Raw genomic sequence first — 15,006 nt, forward strand, 5'->3', positions numbered from 1 at the left:
CACTATGCATATTTAAGTGTTAAAAAAAAAGTGTTAAAAAAAAGTCTACCATTCTTGGAGAAGTTAAATAGTATTTCATACTATTCCATACAATTGATACTATTTAAATAGCATACACTGTCCCTTAGAATTATATTTCTATTCACCTCCCCGTTTCTCTTCACCCCATTTGACAATAATTGTTAGCTGACTCTGTTCCACATTCTGCTCCCAAACTCATTTTATCCCGATTATGGAACCACACCACAATTATTCACTGTTTACTGAATGATATAAATTCCAAAACTGTATCACACGTGAGCCTATCGATTTAAGGTTCGTCGGACATGGGGTTTTCAGGATAAATGGGCTACAGGAACGACAGGTGGGTCAGTGACGTGAAGTCGACTCTTAATTACATTCCCATTTAATTAAAAAACTCACCAGAGAGGTGATGAGGTAGCTGTGATAGTCGCTCATCATCCCTATTTGCTGTGCCTGCTTCAACACGTCGTAAATCCTCTCGGTGGAGCAGTCCAGTACAATGTGCGACTCGGCCGAGTTCTTTATCTGCTTCAGCAACGGCCTGAAACAGAGGGAAGCAAGCCGTGTAATTCGTGCGAGTGATACGCTCCTCGCTCGAGCACTCTGAGTGACGATATAGCCGCGGGAAATGGAGGGTGTCTCGAGACACCATTCCTGGTATTAAAACCCTCGCGAATCCTTTCATGAAAATGTTATTCCTGCGAAGGATTGGAGATAGGTACGTTATGTGCATTTGATTCTAAATGTGCAGCTACAAATGTATGATAATGAGGACATGTAGGATTCATTTTATATTCCACTTTCTTAGAAGTGGTTTCTTGATTTTGTGATATAGTTATATCACATATATTTGTGTTACAATGAGTTGAAAATTAATAGCTATTTTTACTCTCACTATTTAATAATTATTGAAGATTTTCATAAAAAACATCAGTAAAATTGAAAAATTAGAAGCTTGAATATTTAGTAGCCGCATATTTGAAAAATTTACTACGTACTGTTACTAATTTGAACATTTGAGTATTTAATTATTGGAGTACTTGAGAAGATTAGGTACTAAGTAAAAAAGAACCGACGATAAAAATCCTCAGAATCTCTAGAATTCAATCCTGTATTTATTTCCTCCATCCAAACCTTCATGAAAGAATATAAAAAGTTAATAGAAAGAAATCGAGAAGCTGTAAATGAGTTCCCTAAAATCCAGTGAGCTCTCAGTACACAATGGATAGTGAAAAACGTGTTGCAATAAATATCAATCTAGTTCACGAAAAAACTAATTGCTCCACATTTAATTGCCCACTACCAGCAGACGATAAACCGAGCGTGAAGGCTAGCTACTCGATATCCTATGGCTCGATAATTTCCAACGCAGCCCATATCCTCGACAGCAACATCGATTCTACAAGGCTCATTCAAATTCGCCACCATCAGAATCCGATTACCGCAACGCGCTGGTGCATCGCGCGGGAGCTGTATATCTGAACTCGCTCTAAGGTAGTTGCTGCTGAAATCGAGTTCCTTAGAAATATCTTGCAATTTTAATCACATGTTAATATAAGTCTCCTCTACGTCTGCTTTAAATTTTAAAGAATTTCACCATCCCAAATTCGAGTTATTTGCTTTCCAGGTTTCAACTTTTAACACGTAATCCCTATGCTCAGAGTTCGCTGAACTGAAATTTCTAGCTAATTTCTTATCTTCGACAATCTTCTTAGGAATTTATTAAAAAATTAATATACTCTGCAGAAGGTCCATAAGAATTGAATAAAAAGAGGAACAGAACAGTTTACCATTTAGTTTCTAATACGAGTGCAGAAATAACTACCTCAAAGTGCTCTCAATCTCGGCCACCCCAGGTGTTTCATCGAACCCTCCTCGCACCATCGGCCAGACTCATCACGATCGAAGAAAATGAAAGCCGAGAGTCGATCGCGATATCGCGTCGCTGGGAAGGCCGACCTTTCCGCGAGGCTGTTCTCACGCACTCGCTCGCTGCGTCCCCGTGGGACACGAAAGTTCCGATTCCAGGAGATACTGCAGCGCAGAGCGTACTTCTCTGATCAAAATTTCATATCGCCAGCAGGCTCTATCTGGGTCCACGGGACGCTCGCTACCCCTCATCCAACATGCACGATAATGCGAATCTCCTTATGTGCCCGCTGCAACATGGACTGCAGCTCATTGCGGGAATTTTTCATGCCCGCTGCATAATTCACTGGAAAGTCTCTTTTACGCGGCTGCTCTCGCGCCCTGGCCCCGTCTTAGGTCGCTTTTATCCCCCCTTCTCGCCACGAAATTTCGCCGCTGGAACAATGAAACGCGTACGTGCGACAGCCAGAAACACCCTAAGCTGCGCCGCGATGCCTCCTGACAAGGGGCTCGCCCACGGCGCGCATATAAAACCGCCCCATCGGCTTTTACTGCGCGGAAAGTGTCCGTCCGAGAATTCTTCATGATTGGCTGAATTTATGGGGGGCATCGCGCGCCGAGTGCTAAGCGAGATTTATCGTGTCGGGGATGCAGCGACACTGCATCGAGGTTTACGGACTGCTCGGAGATCTTTCGGTGAATTTGAGGGACACCAGGGTGGACACGTTGTGTTGAACGGTTCGAGGGATGGACTCGCTGGGTTTACGTTATTGGGGATGCTGCTCGGGGATCCTCCTTGGTTCAGATGGGAAAGACATTTTAAAGAGTTGCAGAAGTTAATAAGATGAAAATTAAGAATGGCGATAGTGTGTTTGAGGTTTCTTTCTTGAGGTATTAATGGTAGAATATACACCTAAATGGGTCTGACGAGTAAACTCATTCTACTGACGTTGCTGCGTCTGGTTTGCTTAACGAATGTTTACAGTAGAATGAGTCTACGAGTCAGACAAATTGTCCGTAGTTTTAAGCACTTCTGCAGCAATTAATAACTCTGAAAGGAAGCTTTAACATCACCTCAATCACTTCTTGAAATAATCGCTAGTTCACACAGCATTGCAAGCCCATTAAATACTATATTAAAATAGGAAAAATAAATATTTAAGCCTGAATAATATAAAAAGTTTCTCCTCACGTGATAAATAATCCATATAAATAACATTTTTATAGTAATGTAATTTCTATGGCAACTACTATGACACAGCGAATTTTCCCATTGTTTTAAATAATCCAGTTTCAGTCAATGAAATTTTATCAAAACTATTATGATCTGTTGGAGATACATGTTCTATTATTTATCATCGCTGCATAAATCAATACGGGTCATATTTTTCCGGCAGATAATAACTGAACGAATTGAAAATTCGTTTTATAAATTGAAAGAATCATCCCCATTGATTTTCCACAGTAAACAATAACATGACACACAATTCGGCTTTTTGTTCGCGTTTTGAAACAAAACTGTCGTTGTTGAAGGATTACGAACTGTAGGTATTGTCTCTTAAAAATGAAAGACATCACATCCAGAAGCTTTTAACAGGCACCTAAAATCCTTTCAATGATTGAGTCGCACAGTTTCCCAATGGAAATCGTGTGGGTTTAAACCGGCTACGAATACGTTTTGTATTGCCTCAAACGTTGCGTTTCATGTACATTGTGACATTGTAATAGCAATGATTGTACGCAATTTAATTTGAATTCACGAAACAGTGAGAGAAGTTTACGAGACTGAACAGGAGTATTACTGTTTGTACGAGTTTTTTTATAATCGAGGTATCATGAAAAAGCAAAAGCCCTCAAAGTGTACAGAATACTACGAAGAACTAACGCGTAAACAGAATACTTTATAACATAGCATAATGATACTGTCGAAAAAACGTCGACTCGCAAACAATGTAATAATATTTCATTACTTTACGATAATGGTGTTTGATATGCAAATGAATATAAATTTCCTGCTCTCTGTTATTCCCTCCATCGCAAACACAGAGGAAGCTTGTAAATATCTGTTTTTCCTATACCCATTCATACATCACTCATTTTTGTTTATGACAGCTTAAGTATTCAACCCTCTTCACAATTCTCAACTATCTTCGCCCTCATTTTCTGCTTTCCCCTACAAATAAGGGCATCCAAAATTTCCCTCCACGAACTTCATATATTTTATAGAACTCGCTTAGTTTTCTGAGTAGAATACGAAAATTTGCAAAGTTCTTCGACCGTGCACAAGTTAAATTATCGTTGTTCTAAATTCTCTTAAGCAAACACTGGCTCCACATCAGGTACATATCTACTAATATCAGTAATTTTCTCTAAAATTTTTAAGCGATTTAATCTTCATAGAACTTTGAATAGCTTTGACAATAATGCTTCCAAAATTACAAAAATTGTATTATTTATTTATTATTCTTACAGTCTGAAAGATAATCAGGGTGGCAACTTCAACTGGGACACCTTATATTTCGCGAGCCCCTGGTCATCTCGCCTTGTCCCAGCCAGAGGAATTCTCTTTGAGCCCCTCGTCGCGACCTCGCAGCCTCCCGACGCCGCAGCATCTCGCTTTAAAAATGCACGCTCACTTTGTGACGCGGTTCAGTTCAGGCATCGCGTACCCCGCGCCTACAGCGGCCCAGTTCACCAGTAGCTCTTTAATTCAACAGCGGTTTCGCGCGATTTCCGCCGCGACGAATCCCTCAGGGCACCGTCGTCGTCTGAAGATCGCGCGTCAGTGATCCACCAGAGCCTGAACGACACTTTTACGATACTGGATTGGTCGATCCCCGCAGTTGTCGAACAGTCGAGTCGAGCTAAACAATATACAAAGCATCGTTTCGGTTTATGGTCACTCGTAAAGCGACGTTTTCGCGTAGGCGACGAGCGGTTTCGGGGTTTCTGGATGCCAGCCGAGGATCCCCTCGCGCCTGCGGAGTTTCATCGAATCGTCAGACACGGGGAAGGTAATCGAACATCGCGGCCGCTGACAGGCGAGCTTATTTCGCCCGATACCAGGGAACAAGGGTTATAAAGTTTGCATTGAGAATGATAAGGAATCGATACGGCTTCACGGTGGAACGAGCCAGCACGAAGGCTGTCAGAGCACGGTCTCATTCCCCTTCGCCTTTTCCTCTGCGGATCTCTCCCTTAACTTAATGCCATCATCGCAGCTCTATTCTCAAAAGGCTCGAAGGGTCCAACGTAAGCCGAGCAACGTCTCTTATTTCTTTCCTTTCTCCACGCTCTCTCGCTTCGTGCTCCTTTGCCTCTCTCCGAACTCCTTCCCCTGCCACTTTACTTGGCTCGTCACCGTTCTAGATGGCTTTCGAGATACCTCCCGAGATAGTCGTCCTCCTGGGATAGGCTGAGACCAGAGGACACTGGCGGTGGAATCTTTGGCGACAAGCCCAGTCTCACGGAATTTTTTAATCCTGTCAGAGGCGTGAGGGCGACAGGGAGGGAGTGGAGGGAGCTGGAGATGAACTCTCTGGCGGGCGTTGGTCCCAGAACGAACGAGATAAAAGATGGATGGTGCTCGGGGCAATGGTTACACTGGTAATCAACGCGTCCGTTACAATGTGACTAATGAGATCCACGGTTATGTATTGAGATTGATGATCTTCCGTGGGAGAATAGTGTCGCTACGCCCGCGGTACGTGTTTTCGACCGACGCGCTGCTGAAACATTTGCGTGCCAGTTGTGGAAGGTATCGCTGGGTTTTGTTTAGCTTGCTCGATCGCGCGGAGATAAAGCGATTTCTGGTAAGCGCTTGTTTGTCATACTCGTAGGAGAAGCACTCTTGTTATAACCATTCTAGGAGTTATCGAATTTGCCAATATAGGAAGGAAGTGAGGACCATTCTAATCGATATCGAAAAGTTTGAGGGGATATTAACGACTACGGCTAGCGAGAATCGATATCGAATAGTTTATCGTGCGGTTGGGGAGAGGATTTTGGGGATTATATTACAGAGTTCCGTTAAGTCTGAAATCTTTAGGCTCGATTGTGATAACAGTGAATCATGCAAGTTTGTTTGCGTGATTTTATGGAAATGGAGAAGATTCTTGTAAGTCGATGACTAGAAGAAAATTGAACGAGGTAACATGAAACTTATTACTACAATTATCGCGACAATCTACTAGTTTAGAAGTTGGAGAATATGTCGTATATGTATTTCAAATAGGACGTACATAAAATATGCAATTTATTGGTTACGAGCATGAAATAGTTTGGTAAGTAGATCTTTATTGAGTAGTAAACATTTTGTAAAAATGTTGCTGTAATTGAACTTCAAAATTGCGGTAATATATTCGATGTATATGTAAGTATGTGTGAGTGTATTCAAATGACAAATGATAGTAGTTTCAATTACACTGTCTTATGTGTGTTTACATTTACCTTGTGCTCATTTTATAGTGAACAAATTTCTGTGATACCTGATCGTATTAATTCTAAGCTCGTGAAACTTGAACCCAATAACTTTTAATAGTTGGAACTTGATACAGCTAGCAGTTAGACATCAGTGAACTTGATATAGTTCTCTCAGACTATTAGTCTACGCTTAGATAGCAGAGCAATCATTAAACAGTGATACATCTCTGCAGTGTTAGTTGATACTTTGACGCGGTAAGAGGAATGTCAGTTGATAAGTCTAGAACAGAGGTTCAGATCGAGGACATTCGGCGAGGCAATTCGTACAGAAATTTGAAATTCATTTTATCTCCTGGTAAACTTTTGTCATTATGAGAAAGTTATTGAAGTTGAGGGACCAGCCTAGAGACTTCTCTCATTGAGAAACAATTGTCTGTTAGGGACTGTCACTTTCCACTTCCTTCGTAGCGACCATAAAGAGTAACACATTTATGAGAAATATCTTAATAAGTCAAACTGTTTTAATATGAGAATATGAGTTTTATGGTAATACGATGTTATTCTTAAAAATATTAAATGTACCATAAGTATAAAAAAAATATCGTAACCTCCAGGGAATAAATGAAGCAATTTAATTTGGTGGAAGACGTTGGGTGAAAAAAATGTCAATAAACGTCAAACTCCTCCCACTACATAAAAGAACAGTAAAAAGCTTTTTCCAAGCGACTGTATTTCAAAGCAGTTTACCGTAGTAAATTGGCAACACGTCACCGATAACAAAAACTCCGACGACGAGGGATTTTTGAGTTAATAGGAAAGGAACACGGAACTAATGAAACGGACACGAATAATGCCATGAAGTTCAGTTTTCTCCCTGCTTTCCTCCACTCGAAACGTTTAATTCCAAGCGACCGAACGTCCAACAGTTCCGCGATTCGCTATTGATACCGTGAGTTTCGATAATCTCTCGAGACGAGTCTCAAGAAAATGGTGCACCCACCTAAAATAACTAGCTTTAATTACCGCGGATGAAAACTCCTGGAAAACGCTACAGAAAGCACTCTAAACATCTTCAAATGCTGGAGCAAAATAAACTCGGAGGCGAATGGTATCGGACTCTCTAGATATTAATTCCTTCAGCCTTTGAAACGTTCCAGGACGCATACATACTTCGTTCTTTATTTTTCAAAGTTATGAATTTTTTTACTCTCGTTTATTTCTTATTCTGTTTTAATTTATTTATTCTTCTTTATATGTTATGAATTTTTCAAAACCTTCAGCTCTCCTGAAAAGATTCACGATTGCTCCTTTATATCCTCATCTTGCCTTGAGTGTATTAAATTGCATCGCTTTCATAATATTCTTGACCACTGTGCACCAACAGAGCACACCATAAATCTCGAGGCATTTACATTAACGTTTAAAATCGATTACCATCGGCCAGAACGGAGTTACTCGAGCGTCGCGGCTAGCGGAAATATGAGACGGGTCTCGGACTGAATAATTAATTAAAAGGTTGGCCTGCTCGGGAACAATCTAACGGATTTCGAAACCGAATCGATTAATTTCTACGATAGCGTGTGCGCGCGGGATCGCTTCCGGTCACAGCGAATCGCTGTCCAATCGTCTCGTCAAGATCGCGACGATCGTCTGGCAGGCTGATTGTAAATTTACTTTACAGTCTCGATCTGAAACGCGAGATAGCTTCGTGCAAATCGTTTCATGCACAGACGCAAATACGCGTACAGAAACGATGGCAATATTTAGTGGACGTCTCAGACCGGAAATTAAGTTTCTAGAAACGTATACAGGACATGCTGGTCGATATTAGACAGACTCTTCTTTGGTCAGCTCTCCTCGACAGTCGATAATCTTACATTGCTTGGTTCATTTAGCGTGCACCGAGTTTTGCATAAATTTGCGGGGAAGATAGGAACGCTCCGCGGCGAAACGAACGTCGACTCAGAATGTCGTGCATCGTTAGCGGGACGTGACGATAATCCTTGGCAAACAAGTTAATTGAAAGTACGCGAGCGACGTTTTCAACGCTATACGAATCTCCTTTCGTTGCGATTGCGTGATGGCACTTCGAATGCTATCGAAAAATCTTGCAAAAAGTTCCATGCATTATATGAGCCGGTTCTAGAGTCAAGTGGAGTACTCGCTGCTTGAAGGCTATAGCATCTCGACGCTTCAATTGTAAAGCAGAATTTTTGAATAAGTACTAATAGAATGTAGATATTACTATTTTATTCTCCAGTTTAGTTATAATTATTGAAACTAGAGAATGAATTACTGGTACAGTACAAATATTCCACATTTCAGAATTCTAAATCGTAGCATCTAGGAAGCCTTGAAATTTGAAGCTTCCAAATTGTCAAACTCCAAAATCTTAAAGATCCTACTTAACCAACCCTATCCCAAAAACGTAATCAAGCACTGCTCATAAAAGAAACAACTATTACCCCTCAAAAAACGAATTTACAGCCGATCTTCGAGTTCCAGAGACTTCCTGCTCATCCATAAAAAAAAGCATCAACTCAGAAGCAACAATTCCCTCGTCAAAAATAAAAATCCCTGGACCAATCTCGCTCGAACCGCTCTCAGCCAGCAAACAATTCTTTCCATCGTCGTCGAGCTCGGCTTATCCGATCAGTCCATCGCGGAAGGAGTAAACTGTCGAACAGTGAGTCCCGGAATTTCCTAGATCCGTAACAGACAAGGCAACGCTGTTCCGGTTGTTTCCACAGGATGGACGCTCGCGTTTTCCCCGCTGCCATTAATTGTCTGCCTCGCTGGCCTCGAATTGTTCTACCTTTCGTCGCTGTGTCCGTTCGACGAACAAGACTAAACAAAGCTGCAGGATGGGAAGCCATGGGAGCGACCAGAGGAACGTTCCAAGGTACTTCTTTTCCAACGTTAGTCACCCCTGGCGCCCCCCGAGGGAGAATCACTGCGTCAGTTACAGCAAAGTCGCCGCGCTTCGTGCCTTTCTTCTCACAAATCCCTCGGGAGCTCTGCGCCCGGTAAATCGGTGGAATTTTTCTAACCTCACGCCCCAAAGAATTGTATATTCTCCTCGATGTACTCCGTGCAGGAAAAGAACACGCACACGCGTGCATCGGCCACGACGACCGTGGAATAAAAGTTGCTGGGCTAAAGGGACTGAGAGTATTTGTTGGGAGAGGGAATTCTGGATCTGAAGGGAATTCAAGGTGCTGCTTTGAACATTTTACTTTGGAAATTCTTTTGGAGGCTGTGGGCATGGAAAGAATGGAGCTTTGCTTCCTAATCGTTTAATTTCCTCGTGCAGATCTCAGAGGAAAGAAAGATATAAGGAGGATGTTTTCTTGTTTCGACTTATTTCTCTTTTTGAGGACCATTCGTGCGAGATCGGTTATACTAATTTATTAAAATTAAATTTGTAGAGTAACGGTATGTTTTTGTATAAATATACTAATTCGATAAGTGCTGGCAATTTAACTTCTCAGTTTTCTAGTCTAGTCTAGTCCATTAGTATTTATTTATTAAAACAAGGCTGGCATTGTCAACAAACTGTTATATTGATCCTGCACAAATTGTCCTCGGAAAAATTGAGGGAGGAGGAACAATTTCATGCATTGTAGAAATTTAATATCGTATGGTTCCAAATATTTCATATTCACCTGTAGCTGTTTTTGAGTATACTCTTACAAATATGCTTAATGCATTCTTGATTTATTGTAGCAGTCATATTTGACTAGAACTCAGACGCTACCAATATCCCAGCATGCCCACAGTCACCCAAAGAGATTAATCCTCAGAATTGCTGAAGTACCTCATGACTCTTTTCTTCGATATCCTGCTTCGCTTGCTGAATTTTCGGTATGTCTCCCCAGCCAAGCAACAGTCGTTCCAAAATGGTCGCAGCTAAACACCACACCCACGACATGTTACGTAAGAAGTATGGGAACGTTGGAAACTGTCCCGAAATTTCGTAACACTCTGCAGAACAACGCAAAACTTCAGAACATATTCGTTTTCAGGCAGCCATTCAGCAACTCTACATATTTTCTCGAAGAATAAATTCTGAATGATCTTCGTTAACATTGGAAACTTAATCTCATGGAAGAAGCTGTTCTCTGATTAGGCGAAAATACCACCGCGTAGTATAAACAATTCAAGGCTCACAGTGATACGGATGAAGCGGGGCCACAATTACTCTCGCGATAATAAATCGAGTAAAGCGCCGCAACTCGCGTCTCGAGCGCGAGCTGAAGTATGTTCGGTGCCAGCCTCGAAATTAAGACGATAAGAGGAGGCAAGTGGCGAGGGGCGGCGGGGAAAGGGTGGAAAGCGTGGAAAGAAAAAAGAACGGTCGCACGCGTGGGCAGTAATAAAAGAAACCGTATCCCAGGCTCTCAAAGTTTCGCCGACTGGAATAACGTACAGATGCGCGGGGAACAAATTTCCTCGCGTCGCCTATAATTTCAAGGGAGAGGCCACGCGAAACCAAGATAAATATCCCGCTTTCCGCCACGAGAATGCCGTTTGGGGTTTTTATTTCCCTGAATCGCCGAGTTTTATTCGCGGCTGGAACTTCGAGTTACCGTGGAAAACCTCGGGGAACGGCGAGTATTAAGCGAAAGCAAGACAAGTGCTTGTCCCCTTGATCACTGCCTACGTAAAACTTGCGGTTTTCTGGACGCTGGACTACGGTGACGCCGAATAACCTTCTGCGTGTGGGAACAGAAGAGAGTCTGGTTACTTTATAGTGCATATCTTCTACTTAAAGCGAGATAAAATATTTAGAATGCTGGAAACAAGTGCATAATTCTTTATTGTGTTCTTGGTTTCGTCGCTGTAATGCATAACATTGTGAATAAGGCACAGAATGCTGGAAATAAGTACAGTATTCTTTATCGTGTTCTTGGTTTCGTCGCTGTAAAGCAGGACACTGTAGGTAAGGCATGTACTTCAAACATTTGAGTTTGTGATTTAACTCAAGTCTACAGTGTGGAACTTGTATTATGTTTTTAATAGAGAAAGATTGAATTAAGGAAACTTCTTTTTCGAAGGACAATATCCTGAACACTCGATCTAGTGTTTCTTTAAGAGATAGTAGATGTGGTAGATAGTGATTGAACAAGGGATTCGACAAGGAAAAGGAACAGTTTGGCTACCGAAAAATCGCTAAACCTGGACGATTTGAAAGTTAAATCCGCGTAATGGCATTCAAAGAAGACCGCACGAATTAAACTCACTCCTGAACAGGGTGAAGCTGTTTTCCTAAGACCCGTGCTGAGTTTGAAATTACAATCCCTCGCGGCGCGAACAGTCCTTCCAGCATTTCGCGAAAGCGGATTACCATTCGTAATCGCTTAAGAAAAATATGAACGACAAGACCGTCCGCAGACACGAGTCATCTGCACGAAACTAACGTTATTATTCGCCACTCGTTATCTCGAAATCCTTGGCAAGAAGTTAAGAAGAGCTCGCGGCATTTCGACGAAGACGAATAAAAGGATAATTGTTGTTGCCGCTCCCAGTGACAAGATTCTGATTCCTTATCTTCTTTATTAGTATAGTTACCAGTAAAACTTGTGAACAGCTACAAATAATTGTAAAACAAATTTTATTATGACTGATCACTGAGTACTTGACAGAGAAATGTCATCCTTTACTACTGTTTATTTTATCTGCCATCAATCAACTCTAGAGAGATAACAGACGACACTACCGCGATTCATCATTTTGACAAACATCCACAAGCTTCAAATTGGACTTTAACTGAAAAAAAAAGATCTTTTTGAAAAAGATGCAGCACTTCAGGTTCCCAATCGTAGTATCGTCCATCGTAAAATTCCCTTCCAACTTCAACTGCCTTCACCTACAGTACCACTCATAAGTATTCGAACGATTTCACAAGTTCAGAAAATTACAGATTTATTAGTAGGAACCATTAATCACTGCTAAAAATACGCTGACTGTAATTATTATATACTATCAGTTACCACAAAGAGACCTGCATTTATCTCAACATATGACACTGATTGAACACTTATGAGCGGTACTGTATCTCAAGCTTCCAAACTCAGACGTTCAAAGTAAGCCCAGATGGTTAGGCGTTCCATAACACAGGTTCGTAAATTAGTCCAAAGTTTGACTCGCGGTTGTTGGTCGCAACAATTTCCTGGTAATTGATTTTACTCGTATCAGGGCGGCAGGGCAGCGTCTGATATTTGTCGGGAGTTCCTTCTGTCCGTTGCATTGCATGATAAACGGCGGGGCCTGGAGTCTGGGTCGTCTTTATGCGCGTGCACGTGCCTGCGCTTAACTACGGCATAACTACTGGCCCGGCGAGTCGGTGACAAACTGCATCGTATAAATACACCGTGTGAATGCGTGCGGTTATTTTTTACGGGATAAGGTCTTTGAATACGGGATCCACGTTGACTCGGGGAACGTATGCCCGCGCCTGGGACACGTAGAGATATTTATTACGAGTAAATTATATTCAAGCTCCGCGAGTTCTGTTATCTAAATAGCGCAGCCTTCGTTACCTTTTCTCTTAATTACGAGCTGGATTAAACGTGCAGGAGAAAGAACGCTAGCAGACAAATAGAACGATGCTTTCCTAAACTGCTGGGCGTGGGAGAACGTGTGATACAGTTGGGTAGAGATTGATTAAATATGTAAAAATAGTGCGAAAAAAGGAGTAGAGTTTTTAGAAGGAAAATTGGTTTTTGAGAGAATTGAGTTTGAAGATTTTTTTGTCTGATACATGTGTTTTACTATAGAGTACTAAAATGGTATGGATTACTGGGAAACTACCTACGTGCTATTAACAAACAATCGAGTATAATAAATTTTGATGAATGTTGTAAAATAAATTGCAAATTGTAAGGGGATAATAAAAAAATACATGTGTACTTGATTATTTCGATTCGACGAATTTTCAAGCTTACTTTTCTCAATAATTAATCTCTTCCTTTGGTTCATAGAATCCACTTGCGCCTCACGTTCTGCCATACGCTTCTATCATTCACGATTCTTTAAAACTCAGAAAAGCTAGTCCGAGGTGATTCTTCTGAGCAACGTACTACTACTGACATTTTTTGAACGACCTGCCCAGTGTCAGCTTCGCCAAGCTTCTCTCTTTGTTTCCGCATAAGAAAGCAGCGTTCAGTGCCCCCGTATCACAGTATCCGCGCAAAGAATGACTCATCAAAGCTCATGTTACCAATTACGTTGCGCAGAGGTGGACGATGTCGGTGGTACGTGTCGTTAAGACAAATTTTTCGCCACAGCGATCCGCCAGAGGCGCGGCGCACGTAACAGGTACGAGAGGGAAAAGTTGCTGAAATTACGGCGGAAACCACGCTTCAGAACCAGTGGGGGAGGTAATTTATTATGCTTGTCTGCTTTGCCCGCCGCTTGGTACACGCGTTTCATTCGTACGCGGCAGGTGGTTATCTTCGTGAGCAAGTTTCGACAATAGTTAACGCAGAGAAAAAGAATGCAACGCTGCTACTTCGACCAAGCCCAACATAGCACGGTTGGCCTTATATATTTCGATATTCCTCGTTTCTGTTCTTCCATGATTTATGCTCGCGCTAAGTCTGCGAGACTTCTGCGTCACGTTTCGCTGGAACGCTTTGTTGGAAATAGTTTGCAAGAGTCGGGACTACGAATTCGGTAACTTGAACAGTTAGATAGGAGAGAAGGGAGAAATTTCTATTTCTCTTGTTAAGATAGTAATGAGATTCTTTAAATATGAAATATTCCTTCGGGTACTTACAGAGACAAAAACTGCACTCTTTTGTAGGGTTCGGTTCAATTAAAGTTAAAATTGACTTTAGCATCAGCGTATGGGTAGAGTAACGAAGGAGATTTAGTAGGCAACGTATAGTAAGCTGCGCTTTTAATGTGCGAGTATTTGCTACACTAAGTTTAGAAATAAGTGGTCTAAGTTTGGGAGCTCATTCTAGTCTGGCTGAGGATGGGGAAAAGTCACTTCCCTTCAGCTGCAGCGAGTTATATAACTTCTTAATCCCTCTTGAACTATCTACTTCAAAAGATGACTCCTTGACCTGATGAGTGAGGACGACGAGACAGCCTCGTCACCTGAAAATGTCCCCACAGACGAGACGATTTTTAATATCCAGAACAAATTCTGTAATTATTCTTCTGAGGAAACTGCGAGCCATAGAATTCCAGTGGGTACTTATTCTAGATGAAACTAATTGTATTAGATAAATGGGAATACTATCACTAGCACAATTTGGAATTCATACGAAAAGTACAGAATTTCCTAGCATTCTATTTTCAGAGCTGTTTTCCCAATCACATTTCTATAGTAATATCGTTACTTGACAAATTTAATATTGATGCGTTTTCATGTATTTCATCATTCCATAAAAAATATGAATTGAACGTTTAAATTTGGAACAATATGTATTTTCATATATTTAATGTAGAGGAAATAAATCTCTCTGGAGGTTTGAATGCTGCGAAAAATAAAAAAAAATACAAGTACGCAGTAGAATCTCGATTAACCAGGATATTCAATAAAAGAGTAGTAGATTGAATAGCAGTCTACTGAAAATAGTAAAATCAATCATGAAGAGGATTTATGTCATGCTTCAGCTTCAACTCGTATTAAACCAACTAATTGAACTCCTATTATACTATAAAAATAAAATAAGTATA

General features: G+C 41.2%; 1 protein-coding gene across 4 annotated transcripts in view; it reads right to left on the reverse strand.

The window, feature by feature from the left end:
• The window catches only part of Kair1d (Kainate-type ionotropic glutamate receptor subunit 1D), a 157,083-nt gene that overhangs the window by 46,681 nt on the left and 95,396 nt on the right, over positions 1-15,006 (reverse strand). For all 4 annotated transcript variants that reach the window (XM_076389483.1, XM_076389486.1, XM_076389485.1 and 1 more), the window contains exon 5: positions 424-565. In XM_076389483.1, coding sequence (XP_076245598.1) covers positions 424-565 — 142 coding nt within the window. The remainder of the gene's footprint in view (positions 1-423; positions 566-15,006) is intronic.

The sequence above is a fragment of the Calliopsis andreniformis genome, chromosome 12 (genome assembly GCF_051401765.1).
Source record: "Calliopsis andreniformis isolate RMS-2024a chromosome 12, iyCalAndr_principal, whole genome shotgun sequence".
Taxonomy (NCBI): Eukaryota; Metazoa; Arthropoda; class Insecta; order Hymenoptera; family Andrenidae; genus Calliopsis; species Calliopsis andreniformis.